The following is a 27,502-nucleotide window of genomic DNA, read 5'->3' as shown; positions in this document are numbered from 1 at the left end:
ATTACCATTTGATCTAACAATACCACTACTGGGTATCTTCCCAGTGGAAAAGAAATCAACATGAAAAAGATACTTGGACTCGCATGTTTATTGTAGCACTATTTACAATAGCAAATATATTGAATCAAGCAAAGTGTTCATGAACAGATGACTGGACAAAGAAAATATAGTATATATACACAATGAAATATTTTTCAGCCAGCAAAAAATAAAATCATGTCATTTGCACCAACACAGATAAAACTGAAGGTCATTATCTTAATTAAAATAAGGTAGATACAAAAGACAAATTTCACATGTTCTCGCTTATATGTGGGAGGTAAAAAAAAAAACTTGATCAGATGGAAATAGAGTGTAAAGTAGATAACAAAGACTAGGAAGGGTCAATTGGGAGCCAGGGGTAGGAGGGATGATGAAAAGAACTGGGTTAAAAGATAAAAACATAAAGTAAGATAGAAGAAATAAATTCAATGTCTGATAGCAGAGTAGGGTGCCCACACTTAAAAATGTATTGCACTCAAGTGACGGACACTGTAAACACTCTGACTAGATAATTATGCCTTATATATATGTAGCAAGATTTCTCATATATCCTATAAATTTTTACAAATTAAAAATAGTAAATATTAAAAAAATAAAATATACAGATTTTAAAATATGAGTTAATTACTTAAACATTTATCCAACGAAGACACACGAATGGCCAACTGGCATATTAAAAAATGCTCAACATCTCTAATTAGTAAAATCCAAATGAAAACCACACTGAGATTTCACCTAACACCTGTCAGAAAGGTCATTATTGAAAAAACAAAAGAGAGGTGTCAGCAAGAGTGTAGAAATTAGAACCCTTACACTCGGTTTAGTCTGGAGAATAAAAAATGGTGCAGCCACTATGAAAAACAGTATAAAGATTTCTTAATAAATTAATAATAGTACTAAAATATGATCCTGCAATATCTCTTTTGGGGATTTATCAAAAGTAACTAATCTTGGAGAGACATTAGCATTCTTATATTTATTACAGCACTATTCACAGCAGCTAAAGTGTGGAAGAAACCCAGATGTTTGTTGATGGACGAATGGATAAAGAAAATGTGGTATATACATAAATAAAATGCTACTCAGCCTTAAAAAGATGAAAATTCTGCAACATGCAGCAACATGGATGAAACTTGAGAATATTATGCCAAGTTAAATAAGCCAGTCTCAGAAAAATAAATACTGCATGATTTATCTTAAATGAGGTACATAAAATAATCAAATCCATAGAACAGAAGAGTGGAATGGTTGCCAGTGGATAGAGGGACAGGAGCTGGGAAGCTACTAATCAACAAGCCTAAAGTTTCAGCCAATTAAAATCAATATGTTCTAGAGATCTGTTGTATGATATTGTACCTATAATCAACAATAATGTATCGTATACTTAAAAATTCACTTTTAAGAGTAGATCTCTTGAGGCAGAAGAATTGCTTGAACCTGGGAGATGGAGGTTGCAGTGAGCCCAGATCGCACCACTGCACTCCAGCCTGGGTGACAGAGTGAAACTCCATCTCAAAAACAAAACAAAACAAAAACTACTCTTTTCTTTTTTTTTTTACAAAATGTTGAACATTTTGTAATATGTGTGTAATATCTACACGCATATTAAGTGTTCTGATGAGAGTAAAATAAAATAAATTTTTAAAAATCAACCATTAAAACAGGCAAAAATGAACTAATAATGAGAAAAAAATTAAGTGAAATGATATAGATAATATAATTAATAGGCAAAAATATTAAAGTTATTAGTGCTGTTTTCCTTATGTTCAAGAAGATAATGAAAAATTGAATTTAAGATATATAAAAGATATTTAAAATATCCAAATGCAACTTTTAGAGATGAAAATAAGTTGGTTAGAATTTAAGGCTGATCAGATATTGTAGAATAAAAGGTCAGTAAACTTGAATATCTGGAAATAGAACTACCCAAAATGAAACAAAAAAGAAACAGTCTGAACATAAAACTAACAGTAAGTCAGCAGCAAGGGGTCAACTTCAAGAGGCCTAATATGTATGCACTTAAAGTGCCCCAAAGAGAAGGTAAGAGAGACAAGATAAATTTGAAGAAATGGAAAATTTCCAAATTTAATGAAATTGGTAAACGCTGAGCTTCAAAAGTTCAGTGAAGCTTAACACAAAAAGTCAAATAAACTGTACTACTTCCTATCAAAATTAAGTTGTTAAAATCTGCAATAAAACAACAATCTTGGGAGCTGGCCAAGATGGCTGACTAGAAGCAGCTAGTGTGGGCTACTCTCATGGAGAGAAAAAGAGGGCACAAGTAAATACAGCACCTTCATCTGAAATAGCCAGGTACACACATTGGGATTCATCAAGAAGAGAATTCAACCCATGGAAAACAAAGAAAAGCAAGGCAAGATGAACTCCCACTCAGGAGCAACACGGAGCCAGGAGAGCCTCCCTAGCTCAGGGAAGCGATAAGTGAGTTAGCAACTCTGGGGACCCACACCTCCCCAATGGATCTTTGCAAACCTTGGGTCAGGAGATCCCCTCATGAATCCCCTCCACCAGGGCCTGCAGTCTGACACCCAGAGCTACATGGAGTCTTGGCTTAGTGGCCGCTCAGGCACAGGTGGAGCCCTGGAAGCTCCCAGCTCTGGGCTTCCCAGCAAAAGTGGTTGCAACTCCAACAAAACAGGAGTTTAGACTCCCATACACACCCCTAGAAAAGGAGATGAATCCTTGGGGTTGAGCAGTGATGGTCTGCAGGCCCTGTTCCGACTGCACCTTGAAGGATAGGACTCACTGGCTTGGAACTCCAGCCAGCCACCAGTAGCAGTGTTATACCTCCCTGAGATGCAGCACCCAAAAGGGAGGGGTAGGCTGCCATCTTTGCTGGTTCACAGCCTTAGCTATTGTTGCCCTCAGTGTAGCTGCCCTGTGGAAAAGTGGCCAGACTGGGATCCCTGACCTCGCTTTCTCTTCAGTAAGTGGGACCTCCTGGCTGGGGTCACTAGCCACCCTTGCCAGTGTTTCCCACCTTTCAGTGGTTCCCAGCTTCTCTGAGACAGAGTTCCCAGCGGGAGAGATGGGTTGCCATCTTTGCTGCTTCACAGCCTTAGCCATTGTTGCCTTCGGGCTCTAGGGGGTCTGAGGTGACTAGGAACTGGAGCAGTTTCCTGGCATAGTGCAGCAGCTCTACAGAGAAGTGGCCAGGCTGCTTTTTCACACAGGTCACACACATCTTGTTCCTCCTCATTGGGTGGGATCTCTGTACTGAGGTCTACAATCTCCCTGCCAGTGGTTCAGGCAAGCAACAGGTTCATACCTTTCTGGGATGAGCTCCCAGAAGAAGGGGTAGGCTGCCATCCTTGCTCTTTTGCAGCCTTCACTGTTGATATCTTTAGGTGCTGAAAAATCTAAGGTGACTAGGGACTAGAGTGGACACCCAGCATATGGCAGCAGCCCTATGGAAAAATGTACAGACAGTTTGTAACATGGTTCCCTGATCCTGTATCTTCTCACTAGGTGGGTCCTCCTGGCCTAGGTCTCCAGCCACCCCCTGCTGGGGCTACTAGCCAATAGCAGCTCTGCAACTCTCTGGGACAGAGCTTCCAGTGGGAGGAACACGTTGCCATCTTTGCTCTCTTGCAGCCCTTACCTTTGCTGTCTCCAGGCTCTGGAGAATCCACAGAGTCCAGAGACTGGTATGGACCACCAACACAGAGCACCCACCTCAAGAAAAGATGGACAGACTGTTCTCCATGTAGGTCCTGGTCCTCACTGGGCAGGGCTGCCTGACCTGAGATTCCAGTACAACCGCCCTGCCCCTGCTTGACCACTTCAATCAGAGGGAGCCCAGCAATTAAAGGAACACCCACCTACAGATGAGAAAGAACCAACCCAAAAACCCTGGCAGCTCAAATGGCCAGAGTGTTTTATGTTCTCCAAACAACTCCACTAGTTTTCCAAGGGTTCTTAACCAGGATCAGTTGGTTGAAATGACAGAAATAGAATTCAGAATATGAGTAGGAACAAAGATCATCAAGATTCTGGAGAATGGCAAACTTAATCCAAAGAAACTAAGAATCACAACGAAATGACACAGGAGCTGAAAGATAAAATACCCAGTATGAAAAAATACACTACAAGAATTTCTCAATGCAATAGCAAGTATTAACAGCAGAATAAACCAGGCTGAGGAATGAATCTCAGAACTTGAAGACTGGATCTCTGAAATAATACAGTCAGACAATAATAAAGAAGAAAAATAAAAAGGAATAAACCAAACCTCCAAGAAATGTGAGATTATGTAAAGAGGACTAATATATGAATCACTGGCCTCCCTGAAAGGGAAGGGGAGAAAGCAAATAACTTGGAAAACATATCTCAGGACATTGTTCATGGAAACTTCCAGAATCTTACTAGAGGAGCCAACAATCAAATTCAGGAAATACAGAGAAGCCCTACAAGATTCTACACAAGACGAAAATCCTCAATATACATAATCATCACATTTTCCAAGGGCAAAATGAAAGAAAAAATGTTAAAGGCAGCTAGAGCAAAAGGGCAGGTCACTTACAAAGGGAACCTCATCAGGCTAACAGCAGACCTCTGAGCAGAAACCCTACAAGAAAGAAGAGATTGGGAGCATATATTCAACATTCTTAAAGAAAAAAAAAATCTTCAACCAAGAATTTCATATCCAGCCAAATTAAACTTCCTCATTGAAAGAGAAATGAGATCATTTTTCAACTAAGCAAATGCTGACGGAGTTCATTACCACCAGACCTGCCTTATAAAAAATCCTGAAAAGAGCACTAAATATGAAAAGGGAAGATTGTTAGCAGCCAATAAAAAAACACACACATCATTACACAGACCAGTGACACTATAAAGCAATCACACAAACAAGCTGGCATAATAAATTGCTAACAAAAAATGAGAATCATATCGACACATATCAATATTAACCTTGAATGTAAATAGGCTAAATGCCCCCATTTAAACAGCAGAGAGTGGCAAGCTGTATAAAAAAGGCAAGCCAGATGATATGCTGTCTTCAAAAGACCCATCTGACATGCAACGATATCCATGGGCTCAAAATAAAGGAATGGAGGAAAATCTCCCAAGCAAATAACAATGGGAAAAAAAGCATGGGTGGCAATGCGAATTTTAGACAAAACAGACTTTAAACCAACAAATATCAAGAAAAGACAAAGAAGGGCATTACATAATGGTGAAGGGTTCAATTCAACAACAACCAAGTATCCCAAATATATATACACTCAACACAGGAGCACCCAGACTCATAAAGCAAGTCATTAGAGACCTACCAAGAGGTTTAGACTCTCACACAATAACACTGGGAGACTTCAACACTAGACTGACAATATTAGATCACTGAGGCAGAAAGTTAACGATGATATTCAGGACCTGAACTCAACAACAGATTAAATGGATCTGATAGACCTCTACAGAACTCTCCACCCCAAACAACAAAATATACATTTTTCTAAGCTGCACATGGCACACACTCTAAAACTGACCACACAATCAGACATAAAACAGTCCTCAGCAAATGTAAAAGAACTGAAATCATATGAAACACACTCTTGGAGCACAGCACAATAGATATAGAAATCAAAACTAAAAAATATTTCTCAAAACCATGCAATTACATGGCCATTAACCTGCTCCTGAATGACTTTTAGGTCATATAAAAATAAAAAAGCAACAGAAAAGATAATTATGTTGTTAGTTATTAAAGTAACTTTTATTATTATCTATTCACTTAAAAATATTAATATAATTGATTAGCTTATAGCAAAAATGATAGTATTATATTTTTAGGCTTATAATATAAATAGAAGCAAAATATTTCACAATAATAGCATAAAGGCCAGAACTGGAGACATGGATGTATACTTTTGTAAATACTTATACTATAAATAAAGTCAGGTAACATTGCTTAAAGATAGATCAATATAATTTCATATTTTATCTACACTAAAGCAACTTAAAATAACACAAAAAGAATTATATCAACTTCACTCCTCAAAAAAGATGAAAGAGAATGATTATAAATATAAAATTAATCCAAACGAAGGCAAAGCCAGAGAGAAAAGTAGAATAAATAATACAAATAGAGAAGCTATATTAATATGGTAAATTTGAGACAACATATCAATAATCACATTGACTATAAGTAATCTAAACAAACTCATAAAAGGCAGAGATTGCCAGATTGCCACCTCTTTCCTCCAATAAACTTATTTTTAATATAAAAACACAAATAAGTTCAAAAGTAAATGTACAGAAGATATGTCATGCTATCATTACTTAGAAAAGCCAAATTGACTTTATTAATAGGTAATAAAATGAATTTCAAAGCAAAGAATATTCCTAGGATATAAAAGTTTATCTCATGTTAAAGAGGCCAATTCCTCAAGAGGACATAACAATCCAAAATGTCTATGCACCCAATAACAAAGCTTCCAAAAATATGAAGCGAAAGTCGATAGAACTGTAAGTAAATACAGATAATTTCACAAATCCAGTAAGATATTTATTATTTGAATTTGTTTTGCTCTTCTCTTTCTACTTTCTTAAACTGAAACCTTAAATTATGGATTTGAGGGTTTTTTCTATTTTTATAACCATAGAATTATAAAACTTAAAATTGCTTTATATACACAGATAACTTTTGGTATGTATATTTTTATTTTTGTTCATTTAAAAATATTTTCTAATTTCCTTTGAAACCTCCTTTTCAGTGCATGGATGATTAAACTATGTGTTGGTTTCTAAGTTTTTGGAGATTGTTCTGTTATCCCTCTGTTATTGATTTTTAGTTTAATTCTATGATCAGTGATATACTTTGTAAGATTTCAACTCATTAACATTTGTTTCATAACTTATGATATGGTCTATTTTGATAAATATTTCATAGTGCACATGAGAAGAATATAAATTCTGCTATTGTAGAGTGGAGTGTTTTCTTTTAGTTTTCTTTTTTTATTCCCCCAAGTGGTTCCCCTTTTCTGCTTTCTTTGGGTATTTATATATTTTTTAGTATTCTATTTCTATGAATCCATCGTGATTTTAATCTTTGCATAACATTTTAGTGATTGTTCTAGGAAATAAAGAATATATAATTCATTTCTCCAGTGTATTTAAAATGAACATTTTACCATTTCACTTTGATCATTAAAATTATATTACCATATAGATTCCTTTATACTCCCCTAAGTGATTGATAGTTGTCTCATATATTTAGGTACATTGAAAATTACAGGAAATGTTGTTTTGCTTTAACTGTCAAACATTATTTTAAGGAACTCAGGCTCACAGCATCATTTCACTGCTACTTTGAATTCTCATGTCTTTTCCTTCTCCACCTATTGCTATTTATTTTTTCCAGTGTTTTCAATCAGCGGGGCCACAACTCTGCCTAGATTTTACATTTGAGTTCAATGAGAATGAGAGAAGCATGTGTTTCTTTCATCTTACCCAGAAATCAGAACCTGCCTGGTAGTCTTTTAATTACAAATTTAATGTTTTATAGTTCCACAGATATTTGAATTTTCTGCTTCATTTTGTGATAGCAACAGTTGGTATTTAAATAAAATTTTATATTTTATCTAAGTGTCAAATGTATTGGCATAATGATTATAATATTCCTTCATTATAATTTAAATGCTTGTTGAAAGTTTAATGATGTCTGTGTTTCATAATTGATAATAATGTGTTGTTCTCTTTCTTTTTTCTTAAAAATACTTCTTGGGATTTAGAAATTTAATTAATCTGTTCAAAGTATTACAGTTTGAATTATTATTTTTTCTTCTTTTTGACCAAGTCATTGATTTATTTCCTTCTTTGTACTTACTTTAACTAAATGAAATTTTCTTTACAAATTTAAACATTTAAATCTACACATTTACCTATAAGGAGCACTTTATATGTAAAGCATATTAACAAACTTTGGGATGTATATTCATTATCATTCTATTTGAAATATTTTCTAAGCTATCTAGTTTTATATTTGATTCATGAGTCCTTTATAAATGCTATTTAATTTCTAAATATTGGCATACTTATATTATTTTTATTGATTAATAATTTAATAGAAGTTTGGTCAAAGAAAATACTCTATTACTTCAATCCACTGAAATTTATTGAGAGTTGTTAATGTACTGGCATATGTTCTATTTTGGTAAATATTCCATGTACAATTGAAAAAATATTTATTATGCCATTATTAAATATAGTAGCCAATAAATACAAATAAACATAAATTAAGCCTGTTTATTGGTGATTTTGTTTAAATCTCCTATATTCCAAGTTAATTTTTTGGTCTATTTTAGTCAATTACTAAGAGAACTATTAAATTTTCCAAAATATGTGTTTATAGAAAACTGCCCTTTCAAAAAGGAAATTTAAGCTTAGTATTTAAAGTCATGACTCTCAGAGCCCTCAAAATTAAGTGAATTTATTTCTTTTTTCCTTTTAAAGTAATATCAGAAAATAAATACTTTCCATTTACATGATTGGCTTCAAATATATTCTTAATATTCATTAATAAGTTTGTTCAAGTAACATTGGCATCTGACTCTATCATATTATTCAACGTGCTTTACCTGATAATATAATCTGAAGAATGAAGTGATAGTGTATTTTTAAGGATTCCTTAATTATGTTAACATATTTCAGATTAAAATGAATATATACACACACATCATGTAAAATATGACATTTGGAACATTTCTCATATAATGGTAAATGAGTTAACATATAGTAATAATCATAATAAACAGGCAGAAAGTTATATTCTGAGATTCCTTTATGGCTCATAGTCTAAAAGGTTAAGATTTTGTGCCATTTTGAAATAATCAAAGGAATTCCCTGAAATAGTGATGGAGTGTCAACTCGTTTCCAGTCAGTTTTATTAGGGTCTGTGTGGAAAGGACACCAATTCAAAATACTACAATTTGTTTCTGACCTCATGGCTAGAGCAAAAATGGTGTTTAGACACCTTTATAAATAACAGTGCCAGCAACTTAGACTCCATACTAATTTATTAATTGGTTAATTTACTGCCTACTAGTCTACTAAAAGCCTTGTAACGTGGCTTTACTGATAGATGACAGTTCAGGTAGTTCAATTCTGTGAAATCCAGATTTCCTAAAAAAAATTATCAGAATAGCTAATAATATTATAGTTAGCAGACCAATTATTTAAAAAATCTATATAAAGGGTCCGACATGTTCAGAAAGATAGGAAATTTATTTATTTTCTTTCAACCTTTTGTCATTGCATGATTTCTTGCAAAACTATTTTGATTCAGTTAAGGTTGTCTCTTCCCATTCTCAATAGAAGAATAAAATGTCAACTTGGCACCTGGGTAGTGACAAGCATGTTATAAAGCATATCTGTATAAGTCATTTCCAAGCACCAATTTACATAGTAATTGTGTTAATGTCAGCGTATTCAATTTTCAATGGCTGGCTTTAGTCACACTGTTTTTCTATTCTAATCTTGCCCATGTCAGTTACCTTTGATAAAGCAGTGATATCTAGTAATTTATTTTGCTTTTGACACGTCTGAAAAATTAGTCTGGACTGCCAAGTACATGTGAGCATGTTTGAATGAGGGGGTCATTACTATTTATTTATCCATGCAGTTATCCCTTTATTTGCTCACTTATTCTATAGAAACCTAATTTGTAAATTGACATTTTATTCAGTAATCTAATTAAAATGTTATGTATTATGATATTTTATGTCTTTACTAAAGGATGAAATAATTTGTTGTGTTCCTGCAGCCATGTGTTCATGAAGCATGGCAGAAATATAGTGGATATGTAGGCTGTTGCTTTTTAAATAAATTTGAAGATTTCTGCCATTATTTCTCAGAATATTTTTTCTACTATTAACTCTTCTCCTGTCCTTCAGAAATGCCCCTTATATACATGTTGGTTTGCTTGATGTTGTCCTGCATTCATCTGAGTCTGTGTTTATTTTTCTTCATTCTTTTTTCTTCTTATTCTCCATTAATATGGTTTGGCACTGTGTCCCCACCGAAATCTCATGTAGAATTATAATCTCCAATGTTGAAGGTGGGGCCTGGTGGGAGGTGACTGGATTACAGGGGTGGTTTTTAATGGTTTAGCACCATGCCCCTAGTGCTATCCCATAGAATTCTCACGAGATCTGGTTGTTTAAATGTGTGTAGCCCCTCCACCTTCACACTCTCTCTCCTGCTCTACCGTGAAGAAATTGCCTGCTTCCCCTTCTGCCATGATTATGTTTCCTGAGGCTTCCCCAGCCATGCTTCCTGTACAGGCTGCAGAACCATGAGTCAATTAAAACTTTTTTCTTTATAAGTTACCCAGTCTCAGGTAGTTCCCTATAATAATGTGACAACAAATTCATACATTCATATTGCATAATCTCTATTTGTCTTCAATGTTGGTGTTATAGGTGGTGAATCTGTATGGGTCTATAGCAACCTTAATTCTTACCTCCTCAGAAGAAAGAATTCAACCGAGGGGGCATAAGGTAGAGTGAAAGACCAAGGCAAGTTTTAGAGCAGAAGTGAAAGTTCATTAAAAAGCTTTAGAGCAGGCATGAATAGAAGTGAACTACGCATGGAAGAGGGCCAAGTGCATGACTTGAGTGATCAAGTGTGTGGTTTGACCTTTTGACTTGGGGTTTCATATATTGGCATGTTTCTAGGGTCTTGCATTACTTCTCCCCTGATTCTTCCCTTGGGTGGACTGTCTGCATGCAGTGTGTTTACTGGAGTTGTATGAATGCTCACTTGAGGCATTCTTCTCTTACAATCTGAATGTTCCTAGAGGGTCATATACCAGTTAAACTCCACCATTTTGCCTCTTTGTGTGCATGCTTGAGCTCACTTGCCGGGCTCCTGAGATCTTATCAGGAAGCTGCTGATCACCAGTTTCAGATGTTTCTCTCTATTACAAGCCTGCCTTTCCCTGGTGCCAGCTGTGACCAATTATTATCTTAGAGAGACAGTTTAATAATTGCCTGACCATCACCTGACGGTTGCCTGACATTTCTGGTGGTAGGGGACCCTCTCCTGCCCTGCTCGTGTCTGCCTTACTACCTACTGTAACATTGATATTTCTTCCTTCTGTCAGTTGCAGTCTTTTCTTAAGCCACTCAAAAGAACTTTTTATTTTAGCTATTGCAGCTTTCAACTCTAGAAGTTTTATTTGGTCTTTTTTGTTGTTTTCTAATTTCTCTCTTTATTGATGTCCTCTATTTAATGAAACATTATCATAATACCTTTCTTTGTTTCTTTTATTATGTTTCCTTTAGTTCAGTAGATGTATTGATGATGGCTAGTTTGAAGTCTTTTTCTGTTATATTTAATCTCTGATTTCTCTCACAGACAGTTTGTATTACCTGCCTTTTTATTATTCTGGGGAGTCACACTTTACTGTTTCTTCACATGGCTTATAAGTTTTTGTTGGAAACAGGATGTTTCAGACGATATATTTTAGCAACTCTAAGTACTGATTATGCTGCCTCCCACTTGGACTCGTTATGTTATTTGCTTGTTTATTTTTTTAGTAACTGGCCTGATTAGAGTAGCCCCCAACCCCCACATCCATGGGGGATATGTTCCACGACCCTAGTAGATGCCTAAAACTGCAGATAGTACCTAACTCTATATTTATTACTATTTTCCAGTACATACACACCTATGATAAGGTTAATTTATAAATCTGGCAGAGTAAGAGATTAACAACAATAACTAATAAAATCGAACAATTATAACAATATACTGTAACAAAAATTATGTTAATATGGTCTCACTCTCTCTCCAAATATTTTATTGTACTGTACTCACTTATTTTTTGACTATGATTGACCACAGGTAAATAAAGCCTCAAAAAGTGAAATCACAGATAAAAGAAAACCACTGTATTTTGTTTGAAGTCTGTTTCTTTTCATCACATGGTTAAGTCCCCAGCGTTGCTCCTCAGGGAGATGTGGCTTTGGGTATGCCCACATTCAGCCTGAGATGACAGTGGTATTCGTAGGGATTTCTTCTTCTCTTTCCTGACCATATCCCGCTGTTAAACACCACTAATTGCTGGTTGATTGCTTTCTTGTTTTTAACAATGCCCTGGGATATAAATTGTTCTACACACTAATCTGTTCAAATTGTGGCTCATTGAAGGGTTAGTTTTTGAAGTCTCTCTGTGATATTTGTTCTGAAATATCACAGAAACCAGGAGGGATCCTCCCAAGTTTCTCATTCTTTATTTCTCTCATGCAAAATGGCTGGCCTATAGTCTAGGCTGTATCTTCATAAATATACAAACCACCACCGTACAATTACTTTTCACCACAATCTCTTTTTCAGAGTGACGTTAGGTTTGAACTTCTCTATGCAATGTTGCAAAGAAGTCAGTTTCTTTGGGAAGATATTTGGTGCTATATGTTTTGTGCCTTGCTTCTCTCTCAGGCAAAATCTCTGAAGCAAAGCTCTGGAGATAAGGTTGGGGACAAGGCCAAGATGCCTGGAAAGACACCCTGCTCTAGAAGCTGAGCACTCAGGGAGAGGGGACCAGTAGCCTGAGAACCTCTCTACTTGTATCACTCATGTGAAATCACCACATCACAAACTGGGCAAAGTACAATAAGGGCCTGAAGTATTCTCAGCATGGTATACCCCACGTAGAGCCTCTGTTTCATGTGTGGTGGCTAAGAGGAAGAAGAGATGCCCACCTCTGTACTATGATTACCCAAGACTTTCTCTTAGTAACAGGAAACAAGGAGCAGGATGAGAGATACTGAAATCCTGCTCCTCCTAGGTAAATGGCTCTTGGATTAGGAGTGAGGCCAATAGAAAGCCCTGTGTTCTTGGTTGCATCTGTCTGAAGTAGTGTCTCTGACTTGCTGAGTTGGGAGAGAAGGATAGAGTGATCTTCTTTCAGATACTGCAAATTCCTTTCTTACCAAATTTTCATCAATTGTCTTGAATAGATGTTTCTTCCCTTTCTATTTGCCTTTAGGACCATTTTCAGAGATTTAGGTATTTTTAAAGAAATAATTTTCACTAACTTCACCAGGGAGCAAGTCAGGGGAGTACCTTATGCTGACATGCCAGAGTCAACCTTTGGATGACTTATTTACAAACTCATCTAAGTGCCTGTCACTCATATGCTTAATAAATAATTGTCAGATAACTAAAAATGTGCTTCAGGGAAGAGCACATTTGTTATTGAAAAATACTTATCAGGATTTCTAATCTTGATAAAGTACGTTTTAAGATAATGATTTAAAATAAAATTTATAGAGACAATTTTTCTTTTATAAAATCAAGTACAATTATCTGTGAATACTTGAGAATGAAATTAATAGTTTTTAAGTGCACATTTAAAATATTCAAATCAAGAATCTTTATAAATGAGATAAATTTATTAAAATTTTAAATGATTTCCTCTGTAGTATGGTAACGTGCACATTGATGGTTCAACCAATTCTGTTTAATGATTAAGTTCAAGAGAATACGTGATATACCTACTTTAATTTTTTAATTTGAATGAGCATTAGATTTACAGATTATCCTTTGGCTGCAATCACATTTATTAATGCCACTGTTTGGCATCACAATCAAAGCGCTAGTGATTACTTTAACAATAGTTTAAGATTACATGGCTTGCTGATTTGGAAAGGAAGCTCCAGCATTCTCTTTAAAATGGCAGAATTTTCTTACAGACTCATTCTTTTTTATATACAACCTAAAATCTTAAATCACTGTCTGTCATTTCAGTAAACTTCTGTGGGTAGGAGTAAAATGAGGAAGGGGAAAATTTAGAAATACAGTTGCTAGATAAACCTTTACAGAGCAACGTATATGATTACATCAAATTTTCAGATTTTTTTCTTTAAAGAGTTAAAATTATGAATCTATTTCTCAAACCTATGCTTTTAGTTTTATTTATTTGATCCTTATCATAAGATTACAAAGGCTGTTATTTGATATTCAACACACATGATTTTGAAGCAGCTATAGTTTATTTTTAGATTTTTTTTTTTTTGCATGTGCACTATTTTCCCATTGTTATCCTTTTAGACTCCAGTTCCCTTATCCTTGTCCTCATTCAGCCTTTCTTTTTTTGTTGCTGTTGTTGTTGTTGTTTGGAGGCGGGAGGATGGAGTTTCGCTCTTGTTGCCCATGCCAGAGTGCAATGATGCGATCTCAGCTCACTGCAACCTCAGCCTCCTGGGTTCACGTGATTCTCCTGCCTCAGCCTCCAGAGTAGCTGGGATTACAGGCGCCCGCCACCACGCCCAGCTAATTTTTTTTCTATTTTTAGTAGAGATGGGGTTTCACCATGTTGGCCAGGCTGGTCTCGAACCCCTGACCTTGTGATCCACCTGCCTCAGCCTCCCAAAGTGCTGGGATTACAGGCATGAGCCATGGCGCTTGGCCTCATTCAGCCTTTCAAAGACCCAGCCTCATGGTCTGTCAGTCACTCCAAAAGGTTAATGTCTGACAAGTCTTAAACTGTTATCTCTCCAAGGAAGATTTTTGTTTCACTAAGACACACCTCTTAGTTACAGTGATAAACATCTTCTGTCTTTTTCAGGCTTTAGTCAAGAATAAGAGGTATATCTAAATTTTTTGTTGTTGTTATTTCATTATGACTTTCTGTAATGACCCTTAGAACTTATGTACTAATGTCTGTATTACTGTGCATACAATTGGTTTTCAAAAAATATTGAAGGGTACTCACTTAAATAACAGTTTTGAAAGACGGCTTCTACCTGATTCTAGCTATTCCTTCTTTCAATCTCCTGCTTATCATTTAATTGCTTTATTTTTTAAGTAATATTCAGATGTACCCTAGGCTAGAATAGCATTTGATTTAAAGGATACATTTCCCATCTCTGTCTCTGTGGCAACATTCACACCTAATTGGAGTGCATGAACAGTCATTTTAGTTTATTTTGCTTCTGAATTCACTTGTAAACTTGTTGAATGAAGGTACTTAATCAAGTTCACAAGGATATCATAATAAAAATGGAAAAGGCAATCAACTAGTGCTATTCACTTTTTATGTGGCTTTTGAAATTGAGAAATATAAAAAATTATCCTTGCAAATTTTTGGACGGTTAAACTCAAATATGTTTGCCAATGAGTTCTAGGATTACACAGACAAGAGTCAAAATGGATCACATTTTTCTACTATGCATAAAAATAAAATAAAAACTATTTATAGTATATTTACTAAATCTTATTTGAAAGAAATTGAATACATAATTATTCTTTCTAATAAAAAATCTAATTATGTATTTACAATTAAAACTGTGAAATTAGATTACACTAGGTCTCCCTATATTTTACATCTCCATGATATAACTGGAAAATAAAAAAGGGAATCAAAAAGATCATTATCAGAAGACAAAGAAATAACTGAATAGATCATGCTATCGCTGATTTGGTAAACCTTGTCCCAATTTTAATAATCTTCGTACATGGTGAGAAAGCTGAAGAAACTTGCATCCCCGCTTACGGAAATGGGCACATAAACATTCAAAACATAATTTGACTTGTTCAGCATCACAGTGCAAGTCATGCAAGTCAATATATTTAGAATCATTATTCAATATACTTCCAGGAAGGCAGGAGTATTTAGAATATAAGGCAGTGAAAAATCAAGAGTTTGCTCAAAAGTCTGTATATATCAAGAAATAGCATATAGTGCTTACTTTGTAAGTACTTCATGTAAGTACTTGTAAGTATATACTACTTATCACAGGAGGAGACTTCTTTTCTCTACAGATGTTCCCATGTGGCAGGACAGTCATTAGACAAACGCACCTGGCCTTTCTCCACCTTTTCAGAGTTTCTTTCCCGGAGAAAGAGATTCGTGGGTTTGAGTTACAAAGCTTACTGTAGTTGGCCAGCTCCTTCTTCATTTTTTTCTGCTTTGGAACCTGCTTGCCTGCGGAGATCAGTCATCTTATTCTGCCATCCATGACTTAAGTTTGACAATTTTGATTATGCTATCCAGCAATGTCTGTGACTTGAAGACTGAATGTGCCTCATTCTGGACTTCAGTATTGAGTATAATACTTGGCCTACATCTAAACCATGCTCACCAATAGAAATGCAACAATAATAAAGAGAATGTTTTCATAGCAGATCATTTCTAGGGCCATTTCTCAAATGGTTCTGAAACTACAGGAAACAGGGCTACATTAGTCTGGCATACCTGCAACCCTAGTGAAAACAATCATATAATCCAAGAGGTTGTAAAGATTCTCTTAGACAGAAATAGTTTTAGCTTCATGGCTTTGACAAGCAATGGAGTATTGAGTGTTGAGAGAACACTCTGATACCTCATACTCCATTTATTGTCAAAGTCATGAAGCTAAAACTATTTCTACCTGGGTAATATTAGTGATATAAAAAAGAAATGATAAAAAGTCACAATACAAAGTGAGACTATATTAATTTTAAAATATCTCAGCTACTCAGCCACCTTAGAAGTCTATCTCAGGTAATATGTAGGTACATAAATATTTATCTGTATAAACACATATACTTTTATAACAGCCAAAAAAATGAAACTCATATCAAAGATGCATTTACCCAAAATTGCTGTGAAACCTACCTCAACTCTCCTATTAGAATGGTTCTTCTATCTCTTTATCTCAATTATTCCTTTTTTCATAGATATGAATTTTTCTTACCCACATTAATTACATTAATTATATCATGCTTACGGGGTATTTGTGATAACTTTTGATTAATTTTTCCATATCCAGGGAATAATACTTGCTTAAAAATTCTTCAATTTTATCTTAGCAACAACATATTCATACATAAATTTATCAGAGCTTCTTTTCTATATAGGCCATTCTTACATAGTTTTCTATTTCCCTATTTTATATGTATATTTCAAATAGATGTCTTATGTCTCCCATCCTGAACTATAAGTTAAATAAGGTGTTCCATAGCATGCTAAGAATATATGTGACATCTCAGGTAGATGACTAAATACAAAGACATGGCAAAAACAATACACAAGTGGAGAAAAACTTAAAGTGTGGCAAAATAAAACCAGGCCACCGAGATATCCATTGACTGGACATTTGTCATACAGAAGTGCTCATTGTAAAATTCTTATCAACATTGCATTAAATAAAATATAAAGATAAGATGTTCCAAGGAGAGATTCAGGCTGATCACAGGCACTATGGATACAGACATGACTTAACACTAACAGAAGAAGGGATTGAGTATTTAAAATACATCAAGTATATGCTCAAAAAAATCTAAAAATCAACCATGGCCAGGCACAGTGGCTCATGCCTATAACCCCAGCACTTTGGGAGGCCAAGGTAGGCAGATTGAGGTCAGGAGTTCAAGACTAGCCTGGCCAACATGGAGAAACTGTCTCTACTAAAAATACAAAATTAGCTGGTGTGGTGGCGCATGCCTGTAATCCCAGCTACTTGGGAGGCTGAGGCAGGAGAATTGCTTGAACCCGGGAGGCAGAGGTTGCAGTGAGCCGAGATTGCGCCATTGCATTCCAGCCTGGGCAACAAGAGTGAAACTCCATCTCAAAAACAAAAAAAAAAAAAATCAACTGAAAGTTTAGGGCTAGGAGAATATAAAAAAAGATAAAAAATTTGACATACCAAAGCATAGATAGTGTAAGAAGCTGAAACAATTTGTAAGACAGAGAGATGTTAAGAGCATTTAGAAAAACTATTTTAAAAATTAAAAACAAAAGTGAAAAGCCTGAAATTTATTTTTTGGGTAAAAGTAAAACTGATCAAATTATTGCACACATGCCAATATACTGTCCTTCGTCTATGGCTCCTACTTAAGGAAATCTATGCTGATTCTGAAATAATAAAGCCAAAAAAAGCAGTTTATTTTTATACTAGTGAAGAAATGAATCAGAAAATTTCTTTAAGAATGCCTATGCAGGCCTGGCGCGGTGGCTCACGCCTGTAATCCCAGCACTTTGGGAGGCCGAGGCAGGCGGATCACCTGAGTTCAGGAGTTTGAGACCAGCCTGGCCAATGTGGTGAAACCCCGTCTCTACTAAAAATACAAAAAATTAAGCCGGGCTTGGTGGCAGGTGCCTGTAATCTCAGCTACTCGGGAGGCTGAGGCAGGAGAATCGCTTGGACCCAGGAGGCGGAGGTTGCAGTGAGCCAAGATCGTGTCATTGCCGTCCAGCCTGGGCTACAGAGGGAGACTCCGTCTCAGGAAAAAAAAAAAAAAAAAAAAAAAAGCCTATGTATTAAGATTTCTGAAATAAATTGTCTTAAATATTCTTCATAGTGAACTAGAATGTGCACTACATATCAAAACATATAAAACCATGATTTTTTTTAACTAAATGTGAGAATATGAAAGAGTACAGAGCACTTAAATATACAGGGAGTGACCAATAGTTTATCACATGGCATAAGTCCAGCTAGTATGCTTTAGAATAAGATCAAGTTCAGTTAAATCTCAAGATAGGAGTCCCCATATCTTCCATTGCAAAATCCTAGAATAAAGAAAACTAAACTCTTCCCTCCTAGCACTGAGACTGTAGTTTCAATTGGCTTACTGAAAAGGAAAAGTTTCTTAGAAGTGTGATGTTTTATTTTAAAAGTCATACAAAGTTTGCATTCTATTCTATAGACTGTGTGAATATAAAAAAGCTATGGTCCATCACTTTCAGCCTAGTTAAATAGATAATACTGAAATATGTCACAAGTTGATCTTCTAATTTCAAAGATCACTTACACAGAGCTGCATACTCTTGTGGTTAAATGTACCTGCCCTGCCTTTGGTGAAGCACAGATGAAGTCAAAAGCATAGTACTTTAAACAGTGGGAACCTGTAAGACATTCTTTGGCTCTCCGTTTCCTGCAGGTGGAGCACTGGCAAAATCAGGGGTGACATCAGACTTCTCTTCCAGCATTGCTAAGAGTCAAATACTGACCTCACCAAGGTGGACCTTATTCCTGGTGGTATCATACTTAACACTTTCTTTTTAACCATCTCAAACCCTCTCAAGGTTTTTGTTGCTGTTGTTGTTTGTTTTCGTATTTTTTCTTTTTTTCTTACTACATGACCCCTTGTCCTATTAAATATCCAGCCTTAGTAACTAAGTTGGAATATTATCACAGATTATATTTTGGCCATATTTTTCTTCCGTAACATTTATAATAATGCTTTCTTCATATTGTAAATTCAATAACCCTAATAAAACTTTCAGAATCTTTTTTACATCTTTCCATTTTTTTCCCATTATTACATAAGATCTTTTCTTAAAAGATGGTGTTCACACTAAAAATAGTTTTTGAGAAGAATGGGAATAACTGCCTTCTTTTGACTTCAGTGATTTTCTGCACTGTTTCTTTTTTTTTTTAATTATTATTATACTTTAAGTTTTAGGGTACATGTGCACAATGTGCAGGTTAGTTACATATGTATACATGTGCCATGCTGGTGTGCTGCACCCATTAACTCATCATTTAGCATTAGGTATATCTCCTAATGCTATCCCTCCCCTGTCCCCCCACCCCACAACAGTCCCCAGAGTGTGATGTTCCCCTTCCTGTGTTTCTAAACTTGTCATTATTTCCACTTGAATACACATTAAGAGATTGAGATTAGAAGTGTTGTGGTGGGGACCAGGTGCGGTGGCTCAGCCTGTAATCTCAGCACTTTGGGAGGCTGAGGTGGGCGGATCACGAAGTCAGGAGATCGAGACCATCCTGGCTAACAGGTGAAATCCCGTCTCTATTAAAAATACAAAAAAATTAGCCGGGTGTGGTGGTGGGCGCCTGTAGTCCCAGCTACTCTGGAGGCTGAGGCAGGAGAAAGGCGTGAACCCAGGAGGCAGAGCTTGCAGTGAGCCGAGATCAAGCCACTGCACTCCATCCTGGGCAACAGTGGGAGACTCCGTCTAAAAAAAAAAGAAGTGTGGGGGTGGGGGAGAACTGGATAGATAAAAATTATTCTCTTAGCATATTTATTATGCCAGCAATGCAACTTAATGCATCTTTGATGATGTGCAATTAGGTATTAAAATTTCTCGTAACTAGAAATGTTCTTGGTCAGTGAGAATTACTGTAGATAATTTCAGGTAACCTGGGGATAATTTGGCTGGTTAAAAGGCCTGGGTCAATATATAAAGCACTCAATTTAGGAAAAAAATGATTGTTCTTCACATTAGTCCTCTGTTTAGCTATATTGGGAAATGCAACTTCATATAAAACATGAGGAGAAAAACAGTAATTATTTCATAATTTTAAATAAATTTCTAAAGATACAAAATGGCAACTAGAAAATAGTCCTTCAAACCATAATGTACTGATATTTTTTTCTAAAGGGTCAATTATCTTTGCACAAAGTTAAGGAGTTTTATTCACTTTAAATTACTGGTTTAATTTAGATTTCTAATTCTTATTTTAATTAGCTGCCCTAATTTTTTTTCCTTGATTCTCTCTCTCTCACACCAGGGTTTCCATAGGGAAGTTTTTGGGTTGTTGTGGGTGGAAGGATAGCTATATTAGTACAGTTAGATAGATTTATCAGATACATGTGCCAACACTACATTCCAAATTCTTATCACATTCCATGTTCTCAGTATCCTTTGGTGGTGTTTATGCTATTAGGAAAACAATAACACATTAAAATGAAAAGTACAATAAGTGATGTTAGAGGTAGATGGGGTGGATAGAGAAAAGATGGATTTGGGGTAAGTATATATAGTAGTATTTCAACTATAATATGCAGTTACAATTCAATACAAACTCAACTCACTGTCAACAGACAAGCCAGAAGCAGTTCATAAAGTGACAAGAAATTGACCCAGCAATCACTACTTATCACTTTTGGATTATGGATGCATTCATTTAGGGTATTCCTTATGAAAATGCAACAACCATGGCACTAAATCTGTCTGGGGTGAGATGAAGTTCATAGAAGACATGCACATGTAGACAGTTCTGGTAGCTCTAATAACCAGCAAAAAACATTTGCTTTGTAATTTACATGATCAAAAGTTAAAAGTATGGATATTGTTTTAAAATATTTCATGTTAATGAGTTAACACAGTCAACAAAAATGTGTATTGAATTTTTAGAGATTCAGTATTGTTTTGAAATTTTAATGGTTACTCCAATTTAGATCAGGTATATTTAAGATGATGCAATATGAGTTTTTATCAAAATTATTAGGATAAAATATTTGGTTACATATCTCACAGTGATACACATTTAAAAAAACAATCAAAGGACAAAACAAACAAACCAAAAAAACCCACCCTGATCACTGATGTGCTGATACTCACTTAGCATGACGAATATCTGGCAGAGACCTCTCTAGAGCAATATTGTTGCTGACGAAAATATTAAAACCATTTTCCCTGTAAGCTGAGTCATCATGGTCCTCTTCAGTAAGGGGGTAAGGTTTCCCATGTTCACCTTTCCCTAGCAGGAGAAAACAAAATGAGATTATCATCTCTATAAAAGCCATTTTATCTTCTAGAACAGATATGAAGACTGGAATGTGTATCATCACCTATTGCTGTGCTCTGCAGAAGGAGCTAGTACTAAGATTTTATTATATTACTTTAATTGCCTTTAAGTAAATGAAATATACTCAATATAAAAAGCAAACCACACAGAAGTAGAAAGTGTAATCTCACATTGCAGAGAGAACCACTGCCAAGATTTTTAGTGTATGTTTATTAATACTTGTATGCAGATTTTAATACACATACTGATTTGTAATTTGGCTTTTTCCAGAATAATTGTATACTTTTTATTTACTTCCAATAGTTGATGTTATTTGATTGTATTCCAATTTACACCATTCCACTGAAAATATACTATTATTTCTAATTTTCCCATTACAAACAATGAACATCTTTGCTTTTCACAGTTGTGCATTTTTGAAGGGGAAGCATAAATTCCTAGAAATGGAATTACTGAGATCTCTTTTAAGTACGTATAACAGTTGTGACACATCCTGAGACATACTGTAAATTTTCAGCTTCATCAGTAAAATATACATTCCTCATATTTTAATTTGACATTTCTTGATTACTATGAATTAGTAATTTCTTATATCTTTATCATTTGTATTTCCTTCATTGTGAAATGATTGTTCAAGCATTTTTAAAAACAGTTTTTGTTTTTTACATACTATATTTATTATATTTTTGTTAATTACATATGTTGCAAATATTTTATTTTATTAAATCTAATTATTTTTTTCTATCCAGATGATTTTATTTTTTTCTTTTACAATTTCTCATTTTATATTTTATATATTTACAAAGAAGGCCTTCCCTAGTCTAATATCATTTTTAGTATCTATTTAAAAACTCAGAGTTTTACCAACATTCTGTTTTTATTTTATCTATTAAAATTTTTGAAACATCTGGAATATGTTTTGGTGTGAGAAGTGAGATAAATATAATTTTTATTTTTTTCAAAGCAAATGTTCAGGCAGTTATAGAAATACTATTTATTGAGGCTGGTCATAGTGGCTCAGGTCTATAATCCCAGCACTTTGGGAGGCCAAGGCAGGCTGATCACCTGAGGCCAGGAGTTTGAGACCAGCCTGGCCAACCTGGCGAAATGCCGTCTCTACTAAAAATACAAAAATTAGCCAGGCGTGGTGGCACACACCTGCAATCTCAGCTACTGGGGAGGCTGAGGAATGAAAATCACTTGAACCCAGAAGGCAAAGGTTGCAGTAAGCCAAGATTGGGCCACGGCATTCCAGCATGGGTGACAGAACAAGACCCTGCCATACTAAAAAACAAAAAAATTATTGAGTAATTTGCCTTTTTCTTCCCTGTTTTAAAATGCTACGTACAAAATTTTGTACACTTGCTCATGCATATTTAAACATTATCATGGCATTTCACTGTTATGCCAATGCTTGCATTGGAAACATCATTAGTAACCCCTTTTAATATATGCAAAGCCATTTCTTACTGCATTCTTTTTCCAACTAATAACATGTTTATTTTTCTGTGTGAACGATTTAATAAACTGGCCTTTCTGGATTTTGTTTTTTAGATTACATTAGATTTTCTGGTTCATCCTTATATAATTGATATTTTTATATATATCAGCTATTTTTCAAGTGTTCTACCTTTGGACCTCAGTGGCGTTTTATACAATTTTCATTCTTTTAGTCCAATGCAATTTTTGGTAAACTTTTATAGTTGTGTTTTATCTTCATTGTATTGTTTGTAGTATCCTTTCTTTCATTACATTTTTCTAAATAGCACACACTAAATTTATTTATTTTTATACTTCTTATTCAGTCACCAAATTGAACTATTTTTTAAATAATTTTTAAAAACTAGTGTTTTACAGATACACAATGTTTATTTCAAATAATAATATTTTTGCCTCCTCTTTCTTCATAACTCATGATTTCTTATCTAATTATATAGTTAACAATAAATAATTATTAACAGGCATTTACTCTGGTATTGACTTTAATACAATTGCTGTTAAGTATTACAGATTTAAGCTGAGTAATTAATATGTATTTGTGTGTGTATGTGTTTGAGTGTCTAATAATATGTATTTATAACTCATCATTTAAGAAAGAATATTTCTAGTACCCTTTAAAACAAGGTCTTTATTCATTAATATGATTTTAAAAACACTTTTTAAAAATCTTTAGAGATTTTTATATTTTTCACTTTAGTAACCTTGATTTACAAACATGTTATTCATTTTGTATTACTAGAATTCAAGATTTTGTTAGAAAATTTGGTTTCCATATCAGTGATTCCTCAAAAAAAAAGCATCTTTCTTTTCTTAGTTTCTTACTACTACTGCCCTTAAATTCAATAGCCCTGACAGCCAAGATCAAACAGCTGGGGATTGATAAGAAATTGTATTTTCAAAAAGCAGACTGAAAACCTCTCCAATCAAAGGAAAAGAAACAAAAATGTTTAAATGACATTTGGTCTCAAAAAACCAAAACCAAAAACAAAAAACAAAACTTCATCTTCTTTGCTTCCCTGTTTGATTTCTTAGGAGAAAATGTCATTTATTACTTTTCAACGTAAATGGAAAATAAATCAGTGAGAAATTTCATGTATATAACAGCTAGTTATTGAGAATCCATGATATACAAAGTATTGTGTTAAATTACTTCATATAAATTTTTAACCCAACACAGTTACGCCTTGAAATAAACATTGTGCTACCTAAGTTACATGTAAGTAAATAAAAGAGAGACTAATGTTCACTAGCACTTCCATAGTTAGAAATTAGCCATATAATGTGGGGAAATGTTTAAAAGACATAAATCTTTCTTCCATTAATGACAAAATTTGCCGTAAGGTCTCTTGGACTTATACAGTCTCTGGTTTTAACTAGATCTATGTCATTTCATAAATCCTATTTAAAAAGAAAATTTTATGCCAGGTGCAAGTCAATAAATGTGATATACCACATATACAGAATTAAAAACAAAAATCATATGATTATCTCAATAGATGCAGAAAAAGCATCTGACAAAATCCAGCACCCCTTTATGATGAAAACCCTCAGTAAAATTGGCATAGAAGGGACATACCTCAAGGTAATAAAAGCCATTTATGACAAACCCACAGGCAACATTATATTGAATGGGGCAGGAGGGAGTTCACAGCATTTGCCTGAGAACTGGAACAAAACAAGGATGCCCACTTTCACCACTTCTTTTCAACATAGTCCTGGAAATCCTAGCCAGGGCAATCAGACAAGAGAAAGAAACAAGGGGCATCCAAATTGGTAAAAAGGAAGTCAAACTGTCATGGTTCACCAATGATATAATCATGTACCGTGAAAACCCTAAAGACTCATCCAAAAAGCTCCTAGTTTACTAGTTTACTGAATTCATTTACCAGTAAAAGTTCATTTACTGGTAAATTAATTCAGTAAAGTTTCAGTATACAAAATCGATGCCTACAAATCAGTAACACTGCTATGTACCAACGGTGACTAAGCTGAGAATCAAGTCAACAACTTAACCACTGTTACAAGAGCCGTAAACAAACAAACAAAAAAATTAAACACATCCCATGCTCATGGATGGGTAGAATCAATATTGTGAAAATGACCATACTACCAAAAGTAATCTATACATTTAATGCAATTCCAATCAAAGTGCTATCATAATTCTTCACAGAACTAGAAAAAGCCATCCTAAAATTCATATGGAACTAAAAAAGATCCCACATAACCAAAGCAAGGCTAAGAAAAAAGAACAAATCTGGAGGCATCACATTACCTGACTTGAAATTATACTACAAGGCTATAGTTATCAAAACAGCATGGTACTGGTATAAAAAGAGGCATGTACACCACTGGAACAGAATAGAGAGCCCAGAAATAAAGGCAAATACTTATAGCCAACTGATTTTTGACAAAGCAAACAAAAACACAAAGTGGAGAAAGGACATCCTATTCAACAAATCGTGCTGGAATAATTGGCAAGCCACATACAGAAGAACAAAACTGGATCCTCACCTCTCAATTTATACAAAAATCGATTGAAGATGGATCAAAAACTTAAATCTTAGACCTAAAATCATAAAAATTCTAGAAGACAAAATCAGAAAAACCCTTCTAGACATTGGCTTAGGCAAAGACGTAATGACCAAGAACTCCAAAGCAAATGCAAGAAAAACAAAGATAAATAGATGGGACTTCATTAAACTCAAAAGTTTCTGTGTAGCAAAAGATATAATCAGCAGAGTAAACAGACAACCAACAGAGTGGGAAAACATCTTCACAAACTATGTGTCTGACAAAGGACTAACATCCAGAATCAAACATATGAAAAAGTGCTCAACATCACTAATTATGAACGAAATCCAAATTAAAACCATAATGTGATACCATCTGACTCCTGTGAGAATGGCCACAATTTAAAAATCAAAAAATAGTGGATGTTCGTGTGGATGTGATTAAAGAGGAACACTTTTACACAGCTGGTGGGAATGTAAACTAGTACAATCACTATGGAAAACAGTATGGAAAATATTTAAAGAACTACAAGTAGAACTATCATTTGATTCACAAGCCCACTACTGGGTATCTACTCAGAGGGAAAGAAGTCATCGTAAGAAAAAGACACTTACATATGCATGTTTATAACAGCACAATTCGCAATTGCAAAAATATGGAACCAGCCTAAATGCTCATTAACCAATGAGTGTATAAAGAAAATGTGGCACATATATACCATGGAATACTACTCAGCCAAAAACAGGAATGAAATAATGGCATTTGTAGCAACCTGGATGGAGCTGTAGACCATCATTTTAAGTGAAGTAACTCAGGAATGGAAAACCAAACATCATATGTTCTCACTTGTAAGTGGGAGCTATGATATGAGGATCACAAAGGCATAAGAATAATATTATGGACCCTGGGCACTCAGGGGTAAAGCTACCAGGGTAAAGGGTAAAAGACTACACATTGGGTTCAGTGTACACTGCTTAGCTGATGGGTACAACCAAATCTCAGAAGTCACCACTAAAAAATTTATCCCTGTAAACAAACACCACCTGTTTTCCCAAAACTATGGAAATAATAAAAAAAGAAAATTGTACTGTAAAGTAGCCTTTCCTTTCTTCAACATATTTTTATTTATTTATTTATTTATTTATTTATTTGAGACGGAATCTCGCTCTGTCACCCAGGCTGGAGTGCAGTGGCGCGATCTCGGCTCACTGCAAGCTCCACCTCCCAAGTTCAAGCAATTCTCCTGCTTCAGCCTCCCGAGTAGCTGGGATTACAGGCACCTGCCACCATGCCCAGCTAATTTTTGTATTTTTAGTAGAGACAGGGTTTCACCATGTTAGCCAGGTTGGTCTCGAACTTCTGGCCTCAGGTTACTTTCCCAGCTTGGCCTCTCAAAGTGCTGAGATTACAGGCATGAGCCACCACGCCCGGCCAACATATTTTTATTTTCAAATTCATATGCCCTAAGTAAAATGTATACATCCACCCGAAGCTTCTTTTAAAAAATGTTTGTACCGATATTTTTAGTGCTGAACCTTTAGATTCAGTCACTTCTAAGACTACAAAATAAAAATTTAAAGCTACACATTCATTAGAATATCTGTCAATTAAAGGGAAATTTATTTTATTTGTACATCAATTTGGTGTTCACAGTGATGAATCTCATGAGATAAAGCTTTTTAAATGAATGAATGATTCCCTAAAGGTATAAAACAAAACTTGTGAGTCACCAATTATGGCATACTAGACATTCCTTCTTTGCAGTTGTGAGAATAGGATTTAAAATGGTATGTTTTTATACACAAAGCCAGCAGTTTTTACTGCAAATTCTATCAACTCATCTTGAGTTCTAATAGGTAGAGCCTCATGGTCTATATTGTCTCATACAGTTTTACATTGCTCTTGCAAACAACAAAACAAAATAAAGCAGAAGAGTCTAAACA

At 34.9% G+C, this 27,502-nt stretch overlaps 1 protein-coding gene across 1 annotated transcript in view; it reads right to left on the bottom strand.

Annotated features, from left to right (window-relative positions):
• Positions 1-27,502, bottom strand: part of LOC129034654 (polypeptide N-acetylgalactosaminyltransferase-like 6) — a 542,395-nt gene that overhangs the window by 26,389 nt on the left and 488,504 nt on the right. The window contains exon 4 of the mRNA XM_054484100.2: positions 21,362-21,500. Within this exon, the coding sequence (XP_054340075.1) occupies positions 21,362-21,500 (139 nt within the window). The remainder of the gene's footprint in view (positions 1-21,361; positions 21,501-27,502) is intronic.

Source organism: Pongo pygmaeus, chromosome 3, assembly GCF_028885625.2.
Source record: "Pongo pygmaeus isolate AG05252 chromosome 3, NHGRI_mPonPyg2-v2.0_pri, whole genome shotgun sequence".
Taxonomy (NCBI): domain Eukaryota; kingdom Metazoa; phylum Chordata; class Mammalia; order Primates; family Hominidae; genus Pongo; species Pongo pygmaeus.
Note: the sequence above shows the minus strand (reverse complement) of the source record. Positions and strands in the feature narration are given on the sequence as shown.